At 45.3% G+C, this 18,278-nt stretch overlaps 1 protein-coding gene across 2 annotated transcripts in view; it reads left to right on the top strand.

The window, feature by feature from the left end:
* The window catches only part of MAP2K6 (mitogen-activated protein kinase kinase 6), an 81,318-nt gene that overhangs the window by 40,588 nt on the left and 22,452 nt on the right, over positions 1-18,278 (top strand). Inside the window, exons 11-12 of one of the 2 annotated variants that reach the window (XM_080373914.1) lie at positions 123-168; positions 3,657-14,878. In XM_080373914.1, coding sequence (XP_080230040.1) covers positions 123-168; positions 3,657-3,734 — 124 coding nt within the window. In that variant the 3' untranslated portion in view covers positions 3,735-14,878. Of the gene's footprint in view, positions 1-122; positions 169-3,656; positions 14,879-18,278 lie in introns of those variants that run through there. The other variant, XM_080373913.1, reaches the window with a different exon arrangement.

Below are 18,278 nucleotides of genomic sequence, written 5' to 3' on the forward strand. Positions count from 1 at the left end.
TTGAATTTATTCTACGGGGACATGAAACCTTGCTTTTTTCATGGTATAATTTTATGGCCTTGCTCTAAATTGCATACAGAATGTAACTTTTTATTTTCTTTTTTTTTTTTTCCTCATTAAAGCTTGAAGAAGAATTCCAAAGAACGGCCAACATACCCAGAGCTTATGGTGAGTGTGCCTGCATTAAGCAGTGTATTGGCTCAGAGCTGAGATGAATTAGAATGAGATGCTGAAGATGGGGTTTCCAGTAGTGGTTGGTGATTTGGGATTCTTAGCATCTCTTTTTTCATAAGAGATGTGAGAACCATGGCACTTCAGGGTCTTGTGAGGGTGAGTGCAAATCAGAGATGCTCTTTGAAATTTTGTTCAGGTGCAATTCCGGTCAGATCAAGGGAGAAAAGTATGTAAAAGCAGTTAACAAATTTGCTAAGGGACAAAAATGAGGCTGTGAAGAATCAGTTGGCAAGGATGAAATCCTCCTCTTGGGTTTGTGTGATGGCTTCAAACACCTAAGTCAAATGCATGCACCATGGATGCTCGACGTAGGCTGCAGGAGCTGAGTGGCCTGCTGGGCTTTACTGCTGTGGTGCCTTGGAGAGGAGACATTTTGGACAGAGTAATTCCTGGATGTTAGGGACAGAGACGAGTCTGTGACTAATAATTCCGGTTATTGAATTTCATCTGCTGCTTAGAGACTGTTTGCTGTGAGCATGTCTAGGACAGAGGAGTAACTAAGGAAAAATATGCTGATAAAGGCTTATGACGGGGGAAATGCAATGCAGTGCAGGGCTTTGAGGTCAGATGCACTTAACTACTGATGAACTCCCAGCAGTGCATTCACTGGTGTATACTCAGCCAGAGCTCTGGGCTGGAGCTGGCAAGAACAGGGTCTGTGGTGAGATTTTTCTGCTAGGGCTCCACAGCCTCACGGGTTCTCTCGACCCTGACTTTCTGGTATTGATCCTGGTGCTCCTAGTAGCCGGCAAAAAGCAAGAGACCTTAGGAAGTCAGTGTTTCTCTCCCATAAGCACCTAGTCCCTTTTTTACTCTCACCTGATTCACAGCTTACTAAAGGCAGGAAAATGCTTAACTTTGTTATTTCTGAAGATCCTGACACAAATGCTTGCCTGTCCCTACATGCCCACCCCGTCCAGTGCCACTGACAAGATCTTCTGGGTTAAGGGTGGAAACTGCTACAGAATTTCCTTGGGCATTGCTGTCTCCTGCCCCATAGCTTGCAGGACATGCATTATACCATCCAGGGGGTCATGCTGTCTGCTCAGAGGTGTTGGGACCTCTGTGTCGTGAAGATGCCAGGGTTTAAGGTGCTCGCTAGCTGCAAGACATGCTGGAAATCCATGTACCTTTTGAACATGAGTTATAAGCAATGAATAATTCCTGTGGCGTTTCTTGCTGGGCCCTGTAATGCAATTAGACTATATATAGATCTGATTTACACACGGTTTGCCCAAATACTGGTTTCAAACAAAGGGAGGCCCAAGGTTTATGGCTTCCCCCCTTCCACCCTTTCCTTTTTTTTTTTTTTTTATTATTGAATAAATACATATATATTTTAAGCAAATTTCTGAAGTTTGCCAAATGGCCTTTTATCAAAAAGGTTCACCGGAGCAGCTCCGTCTGTTGCAGCATTTATACCCATTGGCAAGCGAGTGCATTTCTATTGAATTAGGTTCTTGGATCACCTCTTCAGAGTATCTCAATGCTGTGGTATTTTATGGCTGACATGAATGTTGTGAGGTCCTGTGGTTGAGGGTTGCTGTTTCGTTGGGGTTTTTTTTCTCCCTCCTCTCTCTCTTACAGCATTAAGTTGCGGTACTGGATTGGACTTGTCATTTAGACCAAGACTGCTCCCTTGCTTTCCTGTGGAATTGAGGTTTCTCATGGAAAATATGACTCTGTGCTATCTTGAGCATCAGGAAAACTGATACGGATGCTTAATTTCATTTTAAAACCCACTTCCCCAGGTGAAGTGGAGCATGAAACTACTGCAGGACTGGTGGTCTGCGCATTGCGTGGAGCACATCCCACCTGGCATGGGGTGTTTTGTGCTGTAACCAGACTCAGTTGTTGCAAAGGGTTGGGTTTACTGAGAGATGGGGCTGGAGGCCACAGGTACCACCCATGTCACGCTTGTGGGTGCTTCCAGGCTGCAGTAGCTCTGCTTTGGGTGTGACTTAGCTGGGATGTGAAAGCAGTGGCATCACACAGGGATAATAACACAGCAGGCCATTTGGGCCATCTCTCTGGGAGTTATTCAGGACACTTTGATTCCCATGACTGTCTGACCCAGGGAGACCTTAAATTATGTCTGGATCCTTGCCTCAACCATTTCAGCTCTGTTTCCCACATAATTGGGCTTCCTCTTCCTTGCTGGTGTGTCTTTGGGTCCCTTCCCGGCTGCCCAAAGCTGCCTCTTTTTATTCACCGGATAACCTTCCACTCAAGTCCACCTTGGAAAATCTCTTTTCTTTGCTCTTCTTCTCCCTCCACTTTGCCACTGCTATAAATGATCATTGAAATAGCCAATGCCCAGGGATGGAAGCGATGAGCAGGTTTAAAAAAACCCTGGAAACCCCAAACTGTCTTTAAAAATCTGGCTTGAAATGAGAGGGTCAGGAATCAAACCAAGATTCTGCACCCTGCATATGGGAAGCACTACAGCATTTTGCACAAAGTGATGGTCACCTGTGAGCTCCACAGGGCCTCAGTTGCCTTTTGGTTCTCTCTGACACCCTCCATGCAAATAAATGCAATTAACTGCCAGGACAGTGGGTGTCTTAAGAGTGTTTCAGTGATTTCAGGTGGAAGTTGACTGATCTCAGCTGATGTATTGCAGCCCCTGGTAGCAAACTCAGTCACTAGTACTAGCAGAGAGGGGTTTTGCTCTTTCTGTCAGGGGGCTTTTGTGTTTTTTCTTTCTCCTTACACTTATTTTTCCATTTGTGCTAAATGTAGGCAAGATTTTCTGGCAGGATGTCTTCCTGTATTGGTCACGATTAAGTAGTTAAACATATAACTGTGGATGGCTTTCCAGCCGGGATGGCTTTCCTCTTTGCGGTAGTTAGGGGTAAAGTAGCCATCTCCTGCTGCGAGAATGAGCAATTGCAGGGAAGAAAGAGACTCAAAAGTCACCAGAGGGTGAATACACAGATAAAGCAGGAAGCTGAGGGAAAAACCCACTGCAGTCAGCCTTCCTGCAAGGTTTTCCTTGCTCCTGTTGGAGCTGGCATGTGGTGTGGTGGGTAACCACCGTCTCAGGAGAAGTACATCTCCTCCCAGGGCACTGCAGAGCTGCAAGGCAGCGTGTGCCGAAGGGCACGATTTGCTAGAGATGGAGGCAGTGTTTTTTATTACTTTGCCTTGCTTTGAAAGCAGCCCAGCTCAGGCTGCCTAGCCAGGGCAGGATCTAGAGGGAATCCAAGCCTTCCTCTCTAGAGGAAATCTGCAGCCTTCATGATGTGGCCCCTGGGGGCTGCCCAACTTACGTCAGCTGCAAAACATGGGAAGCCCAGTATTATGATGCTAGTGACAAAATCTTTTGCACTGTCTAGAAGGTTGTCTGAAAAGGGTTTTGGTTTGGTCCTCAACGTCATGAATAATAAACATTTCTATTTTTTCTCTCTTTTCTTTCCCAGCAACATCCTTTCTTCACCCTGCACGAATCCAAAGAGACAGACGTCGCCTCTTTTGTCAAACTCATCCTGGGAGACTGAGAACTGGACTTGTAAATGAATTGCCCTTCTGTGGACTGGTGGGTGCAGGGGAGGGGCGCGTGGCAGGACTTGTCATGAAAGCACCAACAGAAAGCCACCGTGTTTTGTTTTGTTTTGTTTTTATTCTGAGAAACCCCCACCTCGCTGAAGTTTTTAAAAGGGTTTTTTGGTATCCATAGTGACATAGAACGAGCTGGTTAGTGAAATGAATTTTAATAAGGTTGGTACCCTTAAAACAAAAACAAAACAAAAAAAATTTAAAAGAGTGATTTACATATTTAATGACAGTCGAAGTCCCTCTTCCTAACTTTCTCCTCATCCCTTTCCCTTCCCCCTGAACCAGAATTTGCTTTGTCATGGTAATAGGTGCTATGGTAGTCATGAAGTTGTATGTAGATTTTTATTTTGTCCCTTCCATTATTTTAATATTTATGTTAAGTGCTTGATGGAATAGATTTCTGTTTTATATGAGGATGAATGTGTGGTGACGATGATGATGCTAAATGAGGCCACAGCAAGCAATAGTTGTAGGGCTTTGCTGGGGAAAAGGTGTTAAAGGAAAAGAGAAAGAAGAGAAGAAGCGTCTGTGTTGTGGAAAATATTTAATGTGCATCATAAAAAGAATTTATAAACAAGGATCTCAGCTCAGCTACTCGAGCTGCTCTCGCAGCATGTGAGGCAGCATCACTGTAAGGGAGGGAGGCCCCAGCATCCTGCGAGGTCGCCTCTTCTCCAGACACTGCACTCCAAGTCGGGCTGATGCGTCCTGGCCAGCCTGCCGACTGTGGTGCACTGCCAGCCTCCTGCCTGGGGAAAGCCTCTGCCCTACGTCCCACTGACTTACTCTGTTATATTGGGCAGGTTATGAGGTCTGGAGTGGGAAGACATTGCTGCGATAGTGTCTGGGATGAAAGCCCCAGAGCAAAACAGATTGGCAGATAAGTTGCACAAAGACCAGGAGGAGGCTGCAGTAGTCAGTCCCCACCTGTCCACAAGCCCAGCAGCATGGCAGTGCCTGGGGCTCACTTGGGCTGGGGATGAGCTGCTTTGGGCCTGAAAAGGAGTTTCTCTCTCCTTCTCCAGATGGGAAAGGATAACAGTTTGCATAGCATGACATCTGTGAAAAATGGTAAATCTCAGCACAAGTTTCCAGGGCTCTCGGCACTGCATCGGCAGCAATGTGCTTGCCCGCAGACTTTGGGAGTGCTAGCGAGCTCCCCTGGAGCCTATGCCGGCATGCGGTTTGGGCTGTGTCCAGCTCTGGTCAGGATGCTGAAGGCAGCCAGGAGCACTGGGCTCCAGCGTGGGCTGCAGGTGTCCCCACGAGAGCTGCAGCCTGGAAAACCATGCAGGGAAGCCACAGCCCACCCCTACCCGGAGCTCGTTGCTGTTGGCCGGGTCGTCAGAGAAAAGCTGCTAGCCAAGGGCAGGCGTGTGGCGACTGTTGGGGTGGGAGGGGAAGACAGCAGATCACGCTGCTTTTAGGTAACACGGTTACTGTCTAGAGAAGGGGGGAAACGAGCACTGCAAGGTGTTGCTGAGTCTGAAGCAAGGCCACTGGCTCCAGATTAACGCTGGTTTGACTGAGCCAAACCTGCATAGCTGCCTCACTTGGCTATGAGGTCCTTTGCCTTTGCCCGTGGCTCTTTCCCCCAGCCCTGCGGAGGAGAGTGCCTGTACGTGCGGCTGTGCCAGAGCATGCACGCCTGCCTCCTGCCCTCCACATGCTTCCACTCCCCATCCATTGCTTTGGCGCAGACTCTCCGAGTCAAATCCCAACTAGAAGCATGCCTTGCTCTGCAATATTTAAGTTGTGCAGGATGTAACTCAGCCTGGAATTCCAGCCCTTTCTCTCCTGTTTAGTGCCTCCAGTCTCTGTTGGTGCAGGCTGGGCTTCTGGAATAGTCTTGAGTGTTTGGGAAATGATCCCTTGGAAGGGCTGGGGAAACGATCCCTTGGAAGGGCTGATGGGGAGGGCAGTATTTAGAGCAGGGGTTCCCGAACGGTGGTACCTCTTGTGCTAGGGACATGCCAGTCGCTTTGAAGAGGTGCATGTAGACACCGTCAGTGCCTGGGCTGCCACTGTCACCGCCATGGCCATGGATGGTAGTGCCCACAGAGGTAGCTGTGAACCCTAAAATAGTGCAGCTCTGCTCTGGGGGCAGTGCTGAAGGAGATAGGGGAGCATTGCTCATGGGGATTTATCGCTCCTTGTTCCCCTTGGCTTCAGAGCAGGGTGGCTTGAGGATGGCTTGCAGGATTCGGAGTGCAGGGATTTCCTTGCTGCGAAGAGCTCACAGGTCATGCAGACTTTGGGGAAGAGGTTCCCCTTCCTCAGCCATGTTTCACGAGCCTGCCTGGCCCTCAGTAACAATAAGCTCCATATTCCACTTTGTGTTGAGGGGAACCTTTCAGGTTACATTTTGTTATGGATGAAACACAAAGATGTTTTACTTCGCAGTGTAATTTTAAGAGGCCTCGCATGGCTCATAATCTGCCCTCTCATTTTCCTGTGTGTGTGTGTGTGTGTGTGTGTGTGTGTGTTTTCTCTCTCTCACTTTTTCAGAGTCGCAGAGCTGTTTTGATTGATTGTCCTCAGCTGCAGCTAAAAGTCCAGCCAGCCAGTTTATAGAGTTGGTTCCAGCATCAATTCTCGCTTTCAAAAACATGACATTTAAAACCACCCTTTGGTTTTCCTACATATGGATCTGATGCTTTTGTTAAAGATTGTTTTTGCCGCTTTTCTCCTGGAATATAAGTCTCATTTGGACACCACATCTCCTTGACCTCAGAGCACCTTTATTTCAGTGCCATTGTAATTGACAGGTTGAATTTATGAGATACTGTCAAAGTTCAGTATTAATAGCAGATATTAATGTCACCAGCGTTTTCCAATAGAAAATTAATGGCAGTGTTGTCTGCAGCTAGTAACCCTCTAAAACGATTCCTACATGCCTCGACACTACATGCTGAGTGCTTTCTTTTATGCTTTTTGCTCTTGCAGCGCTTGGGCTGTCTAATCCCTTTGTTTTAATGACATTACAATAGGGCATGCAACAAATCACTTCCCTCCTGATTCTCCATGACTTTGTTCCTTTAAAAGTCATTTGCGTCAGCCCAGGGTAAGTGTGAATCCGTATGACCAGTGTGAATGAAAACAGTGATCTGAGTGATCCGATCCACAGCGGAAGGTAGTTATGGCAGGAGAGAAGTGCAGAAGCTGTCTGTCTGTCTCTGCATCCCTCGTGGCATGTGTGGACACAAAGCTTGGCCTGACCCAGGATTTTCTTAGAGAGAAGCCTAAGCTGGTGGCCTTGGCGCAGGGAGGAGAGCCAGGGACTCCTGTGTGCTTAAAAGCTCTGAAAACATGCTGGGCTACAAGATGAAAATCAGACTCTTTTCTCTTTCATTTGATTATAACCTCTGTGAAGATGAGAAGCCTTTGATCAGTGCTCAGAACTTCACTTGGTTAAATCATGAGCACAGGGTTGCCTAGGACAGGCATGGCTTTGGGGACATTAAGCCTTTCTCAACAGCTGTGCGCCCTGAACAGCCAAGGTGTTGAGGCTTAAAGCTGTTCTTCTAAAAGCTCTTTTGTTTTCAGACAGCCTAGGACTGTAGGCAGCATGTTAGGTTGTCCTGAACTGGGATTTTTAAACTGCAAGAGAAACAGGTTTTATGCCATAAACCTGAAACAAACCAAAAACACACCGGGGAGCAGAGGAGAGAAAAGCTGCTTGGAGCTCAGCACGTGACCTAGACCAGCTGTATGAATTAATTCCAGCATAGTTAGCCATTTGAAAGGCAGGGAGGGCCCCTCTTCTCTGCCACAGGCAGTGGTTATCGGACTGCATGAAAGATGATGCACAGCCCACCCCCATAGAAGGCAATGAGGGGTCACTGGGGCATGATGTTCATCCTCTTTTTGTCCTCCACCATACAGCTCTTGATGTTCCTGCAGCTTCCGGGACGGTTCAGATCTTGCCATCACTAGAGCTCTTGAAGGTCATTGGCAGGAAAGGTATTTTCTGGGTTCCCAAGAGCCCACTGGTCCTTTAAGCCTGAAAGAGGAGTTGGAGGGCATTTGCTGGTTATTGTTTTTAAATGCCAGGTTCGTGCTGCTGCAGTGGGTGAAGTGCCCATCTTTTCTGGAGTTTTTCCAGGTGTACAAAATTTTACGCAGATATCTATGTACTGTATTTCTGCATTTTTCCTGACTTTTGTCAGGTTTACTTGTGAGGAAGGAGGCATTTCAGACTTGTTGAAGAAGTGGGAACACCATTTCTGGAGGCAGCTGGGCCTCCCCTGTGTGATGGAAGTGGCAGTTGGTGGGTCATTACAGAGGAAGCTCTAAAAAAAGATAATACAGTTGAGCTCTCAGTTCTTCAGCAGGTGCAGAGGGAGGTGGCTATGTGCCTGCTGGGTCAGTGCTAGCTGCACCTTATCTGGGTGGGAAGGGGCTGCCAGACCCTTGGCCTGTGCAGCAGAGCAGTGCCTGGTGCTGAGGGCAGACACACCGGCATGCACAGCCTTAGCTGGGATTTCTTCATGCTTGCTGCAAGCTAAGTATGTACCTACACATTGCCCTTCTTTCCTAGACATTTTGGAAGAGGAAATCCTGCTCGGTCAATGCAGCATTGCTTTAGTGGCTGGTCTGATGTAGTTCAGACAAGGTTCCCACCAGCTCCCTTGTTTAATAGACCTTTTTTTTATTAAAAACAAAACCCAAACTCCTCTCTCAGAAAAGCCAGCCAAGACGCTCTTTTTTTTTTTTTCTCTCTTCCATCTTGTTCCTCTTAGAGGAACTCTGGGAGCCTGTCTTGGTGCTTTCACTCTTTCACATGCCAAAGATTGCTACATCCCTCTTAGTTACGCTCCTGCCAAACCAGATCTTATAGTCTTGCCTCAAAAATCATCCACTTCCCTGCTCCTTGGGGTTCCTTTTGTTGCTGTTGCTTTTTCATTGAATTTCCTCATGTTTATTGACATGTCTATTGTTGAGCTTCCTGGACACATGCAGCTTTCTTTTTCAGATACAGAGAAAGACAAATAGTTGCCTTCACTGATCTGCCCCTGCTGTTGGGGAAATACTGTTAGGGATACGATTCCTACAGATGGGGTTGGGTCTCATTTAGAGCTAGGGTCATGGAGGGTGTAAACTGGCATTGTTCCATTGGCTTGGCTGGAATAAGGCCAGTTTTGTCCAGCTGAGAATCTGTCCTTAATGTCTAAACAGTTATTACATACTAATAAAGATTAATGATTGTAAATCCCCATGGATTATACATAAAATGGCAAGTTTTACTCATTAATCTTTATTGCCATATTATAGCTGTTTATGTTAGAGAAGTCATCTCTTTCTGTTCTGAACATGCAATTAGGAGGTGGGGGTTGAGCATGGGGGAGATGAAGGGTGGACAAAACAGACCAGATGTCCACGTGTTTTACAGTCTGTGTCCTCCCCCCAAGTTGGTTGTTTCCTTGAAAGCCATTAAACAGCAGCAAAGGATGTATCGCAGAGCTTTGTCTGCTTTGCTGGCCTCTGGCTGAGCTATAAAATCCAGATTGTTGCTGGTGAGAAGGGATCAGATCTCCTAATTAATATTTCAGCTCAGCCTTTACTGGAGCAGATGGGTAATATGAAATTTGATGTGCACTCTGGCAGCCCAGAACTCTGCAGTGCGGTGAGATTCGCTCTCCCAGACCGTGGCTGGAAGAGATGCTTTCTGTGAAGTAGGCAGCTGTGTTACAGGTTGAGAGGACACTGCTCCTTCACATAACCCCACACCATAAAAGCAGTTGATTTTGTTAATAAAGAGGGCCAGAAAAAGCTCAGTTGAATCTCAGCTTCTTTGTGTTTGCAGATGCGTATAGCCATAGCTAGGAGCTGGTGGTGCCGGTGGTCTGGACGCAAAGGTTGACGTGCTGTATAAATGGAGAGGACTCTGAAGAGAGTGTAGTAAACTTCAAGGGTGGCTTTAATGGCAAAATGAGTCCTCTGATAGGCAGCTGATATGAATCCACTCTGCCAAGGAAGGTCTGGAGCTGATGGGGAAGGCTGGAGCAGAAAGAGAGGGCAAGACAGCCACAGACTCGACTGGGTACATGGCCTGGTGAGAGCAGCCTGCCTCCCCTTTCTCTTGCCATGTACTCCTTCAGGTCCAGGTTTGTGGGTAATGGGCTTGCTCACAAGGCCCAGATTGCCATTCCAGCAAGAGAAACAAAATCTAAAGCCCCAAAGAAACCCACAGGGAAAAACTGTGAGCTGACGTTTGTGGCCTGCTGCGTGGCCTTGTGCATTCTGCTTCCCCTGCTGAGCTCGTCAGTGAGGTCCAGAGGTCTGACTTAAATGATGGGGAAAGCATGAGAAAGGCCTCTGTAGCTGAGAAAGAAGAGGGTAAACATTTTAAGGTTGTCTCTAACTAGCCTAATGGTAGAAATACCTAATTTACAGGCCACAGGGATAAATGAATTCTTCAGGGGCCTATGCAGCCAGCAGAGCTGTTCCACTGGGAACAACTTTGGCTGCATGATGGTTTTTACGTGGCCTCCTTTAATGCACTCCTGGGTTGCTAGAAGGCTCTTTGCCTCCATCGACACTTTACGTCTCAGTCACCTTTACGTTTTGTATTTTACTGTCTGGGATTTTACTAGCAGCCTTTTTTCTAGGCGGTTGGTCAGAGTGAAGGCAAGGGAAGGGGGCCTCCAGCCAGCTCTCCACAGAGTGCTCTGGGAGAGGAAGGAGCTGCCTGTCTGTTATCCAGTGCCTGCTTAACGGAGAGGCCGGGTACCCAGCCGAAGTGAGAGCTTCTCCTTTCGTACTTCACTGCCATTGCATTAAAACCTCCTTTCTGGAAGTGGAGCAGCTCTGGAGTTGCAGCAGCCTCTCCACAAGGCGGCTTGGCCTTGCTGTCAGCCGAGCTGCAGGACGGGCCACATTTCCTTCCTTGAAAGGCTCTTGGTTTTCTCTGAGCGTTGGGGCAAAAGTCCAGCGGCTGCGAGGTGCTGCAAGGATAAGCTGGGAAAAGCTTGGAAGCGTCTTAAACACTCTGGAAATAGAGGTGGAAATCTCAAAAGATCAGACGTCTTTCGGCAACTTCCAAAGCTGTGTGGTTTTAGCCAGACCTGAAAACCCTTCCTAGAAGTTTATTTCAGGGTATTTTGATATGTTACTTTCGCTTTTGGGCCTAGTTAAATCCAGGAAACTCAGAACAGTGTAATTTTTAAATAATGAGTGAACACACCCCAAGCATTACTGAACTGATCAGGAAAGTTTCGGTTTGGTTTCTCTTTGAGGAATAACTCAGGCCAGCTCAGGGTTTATCCTAATTCAGTCTGGTTTTGCCCCAGATAATTATTCTTTTTTTGAGAAAATAAAAGAGATCAGACCATGGTCTTCCAAAACGCTGTGACCCATCACACAAGGGTATGCACCAAATTGTGCCAGAAGGTGGTAAGTGCTACAGTAAGAGGCGGCCAACATCTGATGGCTGGAAAGAGCAGTCTGGCAGCAAGCATGCCTGTGGCCTCCAAAAATGGAGGTAGATACAGTTTCTCAAGGGGCTGTGTGATGGAGGTATCAGGGTGTGCCCGTCTTGTTTTTTCCCTGTAGTAAAGAACATTCAGCCAGCTCAGAGTGTCCTGGAACAATATCTGAAAGCCTTTGGTGTTTCTCAACTTAGTTGTAGGTTTTTTTCAGGATGGGTACTGTGAAAAGTCAGGAAGGACCAGGTATCTTTGATTTACGTGGCCAGAGTGAAGAGATGTAGATTAAATGCCTCGTTAAGAGCCAAAAAGGTGTGTTTAAAGATAAATTACCATCTCCATCATAGTTATTAACTCAGGATCAAATTTTCACATGTACAGGTGCTTCTGCAGAGCTCTCCATCCACATTTAGCCCAGATCTAGTCATGAATCTTGCATAAATATCTAATAGCATGGGCTGTGCCATTTGATGAGCTTCTGGCAGGTTGGGGCTCTACAGGCAGAAAAAAAGCCTTGTTCAAAATACAGTATCACCAAAACCAGGATTTGGGCTCCAAACATTTCCTATATAATCTAGGTATGAAGTGAATTTCCAGAGCTCTACCACCATTTTGTTTCCCCCATAACTGTGAATCAAGCGGCTTGTGCTTGGTGACAGCTGTCACTGTGACAGTGGAGCTGCTGGAAATAGCCACAACATACAAAGTAGCTGAAATTTTGCATTTATTTTTTAATAGCAATACATTGCGGGGAAGCTGCTAAATGTAGTTTCTTAGAAACTGGAAATATGTTGGAGTAAAACTTGTCATTTCTTGTAGAAAAAAATAGTGGTCTGAAAATGTCCGAAATCTTCAGTTTCAGGAATTACAGTTTTATTGGCAAAGATCCATGTTTAGCATCAAAATTTTTGAAAGTTTCTGTCTTAAGGTGTGAAATCTGCTTTTTCATGAGATTTGTAAATTTGTAACAGGGATATTTCTATATACTTTCAGCTAGAAAAAAAAAAATAAATATATGAGCGCAATGGAAAAGCAACCACCTCCTAGTAGTCTGCTGGTATTGAAGAGGATGCAGGCAAAGCACCTGTGTTTTGAACATGTTAGAAAAGAGAAGGCTTTCCAGCCTGCTGTAATGCAAGTCCTTATTTTACTTTATTTTTAGTTTGTTGGGTTTTTTACAGTATCATAATTTGTTTTGGAACTGTGAAAGTCTCTGCTTCTCCTTACATGTGGCAGGCTGATTATTCTTTCTCATGTTCTTACTATTTATTATTTATCCATTTCTGGTACTATCCAAGATGTGCTGAAGGTATCTCCCAGCCTGCCTTGAGCTATATGGAATCACTGTACTATCTCCTAACAACTGGGATGGCAAATGGCAGTAGATGGCTAATTATTATGTTAAATTATATTTGTAGCAATTTAGATTTTCTTTTAGTGAGCTGGTTTGCCCTAAAATTAGAGATGAGGATAAGGAATCCTTTTTTAAAAAATGCATTTTTCCATTTTTTTTGATGTCTTGGAGACTTCTGAATAAACCTACTCACTCTCTTTTTTTTTAATAGGAAAAACACCAGTTGGATTGTAATTGTTCCTTCAAGAGGGGATTGACTAGCATCAGGGTTCAGTTTAACTGGTAAAAATGCTCTATGTCACAAGATCGTTAGCCAAAAGCACAGTGGAATTCTGAGAAAATGATAATTTTCCACCTGAAAAGTAAAATCTGGTTTGTGATGAACTTGGTTTGTCCAAGTCCCATGCTAGGCTTTTCTGTATCAGATTTGCATGGAGTTTTCCTTTAGCCCTCAAGCTAGTGAGACCTGGGGTTGCCAGGATTGCTTCGAAGCAAGGCTGAGGGCCACCCAGGCACCCTCTGGCCACATGTCTGCTCTGGGTTTGGAGGATGTGAGTCTTACAGAAATGATGGAGCAGCTAATGAATGGCTTCTTCTTGCTCTGCGAGAGATGTTGAGGTGAAATCCCATAAGCATGACTGTGTGAGACAAGCAGGATTGGGGGCTCAAAACCACGAGGTTTTTCTTCTTTTTATTCCCTTTCTTCTCTTTGCAAAGGTGCCTTGCTGCTCTCCTGCTTCAAAAGCCTCCCCAGCCTTTCTGATAAAGAATGCTGTGGTGCATCTGTTTTCAAACAGCTTGCATTGGTTTTCTGGTTTGTTTTTTCTTCCCCCTATGTATAAGAAATGTTGGGTAGCAGAATGTGGAATTCATTAGAAGTTCATAAAGCAGGGACCTCAGAAGGATGTGGGTATAAATGCTTTTCAGGCATCTGAGGTGAACTTTAAATGGAGCTTTGGCCCTCATTTGCTTTCTGCTTTTCAAAAACCATTTATGAGAAAGTGGAGCTGTCAAAGCCATGCATGAACTTTGCCTTCTTGCAAATAACTTGTCTCAAAGTAAATTGTCAAAATGCACAAGGAACTTGTCTCAAAGTAAATCCAGTAGCTCTGCAAAGCTGGAAACGTTATGTGCATTAGAGTGTGTGTATGTGTGAGTGTGTATGTGCACATGTTGTACATGGGCGGGTGGAGTGAGTAAGTCTACCATTTTGGAGATGTAAAAAACACAATGCAAGTGTTTTTAAAAAAGGCGATGTAAAATATTTATTTCTTGGCAAAAGTACATCAGACCACATCTCCCATCCTTCTTTTAATTGCTTCATGTTTGTTTTTGTTGTCTAAGTCTTTGCTGGCCTGTTTCCTCTGCAGTGCTCATTGCTACTTAGCAGCTCGTAACCTCACACAACCCCTCCGCAGCAAGGGAGCGCATGGCATGGGGGAGCTCACAGGAGCACAGGCTCTGCCGCTCAGCAGGGAAAGCACTGGTGTTCACATCAACAGCAGGGATGGAAGAGGTAGTATTAGATGAAAAGGTAGGACAATGCAATGTGAGCGATTTTTGATTTTTAGCCCTGAGGAGGAAACTTGGTCCTCATCAGAATCAAAACTGCCCAAATCCTAATGCCAAGACCCCAGATCGTGGCTTTGGGAGAAAGTAGATTGGTGCAGGGATAGCAGGCTTTGAGAAAGACTCTCCCTGCCTTGGCAGGCTCTTGTGAACACATACTAGTGGTATATTTAAAAGAAATGAGGTGCTGTAATCTTTGTGAGATGGCACCCAGGTTCTTGTCAGTGCTGGTTAAGGTCCCCTCGGGCTTTGCCCCTGGTTTGTAGCAGTGCAGAGCCTGTGCCAGGAGGCAGTGCTGCCCTGTCGCTCCGAGCTCCTGTTCCTCTCTGCAACCAGGCGAAATTTCATCAGTCAGATGTTGCAAAGTTCACAGGGTCCTCCCTGTGCTCCAGAGTATTTTGGTGGTCGCCTGGCTGCCCACCCCTATGGCTTCACATCCGCTCCGTCTGAAACACTTCTCTTAACCTGTGTTGTCTTCATTCATCTCAAAGCCGTTCATCATCCTATGAGGATGATAAATAGTAGGAGACTGACAGTAGGACCATGTGTGTAATGTTAGATAGCCTTTTATTTAATGTTGTTGTTTTAATGAGATGCTTTTAGGATCTGTGTTGTACTGGATTAAGGATATTGGTGGAACAATTTAACTGGTATTCTTTAAGCCTGACTGCCCCAGATCCTTACCCTCCACCCTCTTAATTTAAAAAAAAAAAAAAAAAAAAAAAAATAAAATAGATTGGGAGAATATATTTAACTTGAAAAAACCCCCAAACTTTGCTGATGGAATAAGTTAATCTTCTTTACTATGCTTCGATTTTATTTCTCAGGATATCCAAAGGTTTATCACTGCTGCTGAGAGAAGGGGACAGTACACCTTTTTGAAACTTCAACCACTGTAACCATTTTCCAGATGTGAGTGTGTGTGCGTGCGGGTGTGTGTATGTTAAACTCAGCACTGTGTGTGCGTGTGTTCTGCTGAATATTGTGTGCATCTATGAAATGCTTCAAACAACTGCCTGGAAGTCAAAACCAACCACCTCTTTCCAGTCATATGTTTGCCGTGACTTTTCATAACCACACTTGAACTAGTGGTCTTGGATTAAATATTCAAAGAGCAGGGCATCTTTATAGCAATGGTATGTCAGTCAAATTAAGAAAAATGTACACAAAAATAAATAAATGAAATTTAAAAGTAACGTGCTGTCAGTCTACCTGTGTTTACCCAGTGGAAGTACTACCCTTTGTTGGGGACCCACTTTGTACTGCTTTTGCTATTCGTATGGAAAGTTTTTAAGGATCATCTTACTTGTAAGAGTCTTTCTGCCATTGGTTTTTCTTTCTGCACTTCGGCTAGCGTGGCTGGCGAGAGCAGACGCATCCACATCCCGTCCAGCCCACATCAAAGGCGTGAGCCCCGGCTCCCGCCGTGGCTCTGGCAGGGCGCTGGTGCGATGAGAGCAGCCGGCTTCCTGCCCCCCCGCCCCAAATCATCTTCCCCGTGTGGATGGAGGGGTTCAAGGGGCTGCAAATGGACACAGCCTCTGTGCCCAGCATTGCCTGGGGGCGTGGGTCTTGGTGCTGGGCTGACACCAACACGTGCTGTTGGGGTTGGAAGCCCAGCAGCTTGCTCAGCACCTTGCACTGATGGGGCTGAAGTGAGCGGTGAGTTTTATGCAGCTGTCAGCCTCTGTGCTCGCAGGCTGGAAAACAGATGTGGTGCTTCGCTCTGTCTTTCACCAGGTCCTGGATCCAACCCTGGATTCCACTGCCAGCCCCGTCACTATTATCTGCAATTAAGCCTTGCATTTCTTTAAAGGTTAACTATTAGGCTGTGCATTTGTCATGATGCAGAGCCAATTTTCACCCTTAATTTATTAGGCTAAGTCAAATAGCATTTTGCTTGAGTAAAGCATGCTGGTCTGGGTCATACTGAAACATGAATCGCTATTTCCGTCTTTCTCATGTAAATAAAATTATGCTTCCATTTATATTAGAATTGCCGAAAACAATATATCAGCTCCCTCTGCTGATCCTGCAGTCCCAGTTAAGGCAAAAGCACTAGTTGCAGAGCTGATGTGCTAAGGAACGAACTAAACAAAAATAACCCATTTAATGTAATAACCAGTAAGGGCACAGGAAAGGAATCGATGTTTATCACATAGAAGAAAGCGGAGTGGCCTGGGCTGAATGCTTTTAGGTTGCAGGGGGAATGTTACCTGGCGTCAGTGATGGGAATGCTGGTGATACAGAGGTTGCCATAAAAATGTCTGAAAAGAAGAGTTGCAAGAGGCACATAACTGTTTCTGGGAATCCTAAGCAAAACAGCTGCCGAAGTTTTATCTGCACTGTGGCACGTGTGTATGTATGTATGTGTATTCTGTTTAAAAGGATGAAATTGAAAGCCGTACTTTTATTTTATCAAATCAAATTACCCTTGTATGTTCAGAATATTTATGCATCAGTACTTTTTTTTTTTATTAGAGCCTTATCTCACTGTAATCAATTCCAAATACAAAACTATTTTTATCACTGAAATGCAGCAGTAATTTATAAGATGTAGACAGAACGCACACGAGATGCCAAAAGCAATTTTATGGAGCCTCTTTTGTTGTCATCTACAATGCATCAGTTCTTGCCTTCAGCCTCCCATCAATTTTAAAAGCCCCAAGATGGAATAAATAAATAAATAAATAAATAAAAAGGAAAAAGTGTACTGGAGCAGCTGCCAACCCCTAAAATAGTCTGGAGATACGTATGCACCTTTGGGATAGAGTTTGATTGGACACCGCACAATAATGTAAACCGTGCTGAGCTTTGTAATACAATTGTTTTAGTTGGCGAAATGGCAGATCTGGTTCCCTCTGTCTCACTTGCCTACTAGATAGTATTTCGTATATGTGCAGAAAATGAAATCGTGAAATAATGTCCTGCATTATCACAAATAACGTCATGTTGAAATAAGGAAAAGAAGAGTGAAAGTTGAGGTCCTCACAGACAAACAGGAACTCCAGCCCTGTACAGGACAATATTTAAATGTGTCCAGCCTAAAGCATATCTTTTATGTGGTCCTTCTTTGGGTTACTTTCCCAAAAGGGTGGCTGACGCTGGATGTGACTTGTAGGGCCAACACTAGGTTGGTAGTGGGTTCTCAGAAGGTGCCGGCACCCATCTTAATCCACTCGGACAACCACCAATGGTAAAACTTCAAGAGAAATGTGGATTAAGCTGGAATGAAATCCTGAATGTATTTTAGCAGCAGGAGTCTCATGGAATTGTGTTCCAAAAAGAAGATTTGCCATTTTGCAGAAACTGAAACATTTGTAGGCAGGGACTCCTGCCTTTGGGTCTTGCACCCAAGCAAGACAAGGTGATTTGGTCTTGGGGTTTCTCTACTAATAATCGTGAGAAATTTCCAACTAGAAGCTTTCTGAAATCCTCAGAGCTAGGAAGAGGTGGCCACTGAAATGCTTTTGCCTGGTGGATGTGCACTTGCAAATACACACCCAGTTTTGTGGATTGTTTTCTCTTCACATGGCAGAAAAGTGATCCTCTGGCATAGCAAGCAGCACTCGGGGGAATATCCCTGCCCTTGTGCAGAGTACCTCGTCTGCTGAGTGTGTCCTCGATTTCTCTGTATGTGGTGCTTGCTGAAGTTGGAAAGAGATGATAAGGAAAAATCATATGCTGAGGCTTAAACCATTTGCAGTCATTAGGGATTATAAAATGGAAGAGAGACATGTTTCACAACTCCTCTTGCTGAAGTTAGCCGTGAATATCTAGAATCCAGCTTTGGTTTGTGACTTTTACTGGGACACACTTTGGCCTGACAAATGGCACTTTCCTAATACTTCACCATGGTGACAGATATCTGCAACTATGGACCAAGGATCTGAAGAAACGGCAAGATTTTTTTTACAGGTCACAGTTCTTGCTCTGCAGGTTGAGTCCACTCCTGTTTGATTTCCTTGTGGCTGTGACAAGGCATGTGAAATTTAGCAATTAGGTTTTATAAAATGCGGCACGGAAAAAGAGTATTTGAGGTGACACACATTCTTCCTCAGCATGAGCTGCTCTGCCACCTTTTCCGTATCATGAAAAACGTTATCATAGTTAGCCCAAGCACAGCAGCACAGTAC

This window comes from Falco punctatus, assembly GCF_963210335.1.
Source record: "Falco punctatus genome assembly, chromosome: 1".
NCBI lineage: Eukaryota > Metazoa > Chordata > Aves > Falconiformes > Falconidae > Falco > Falco punctatus.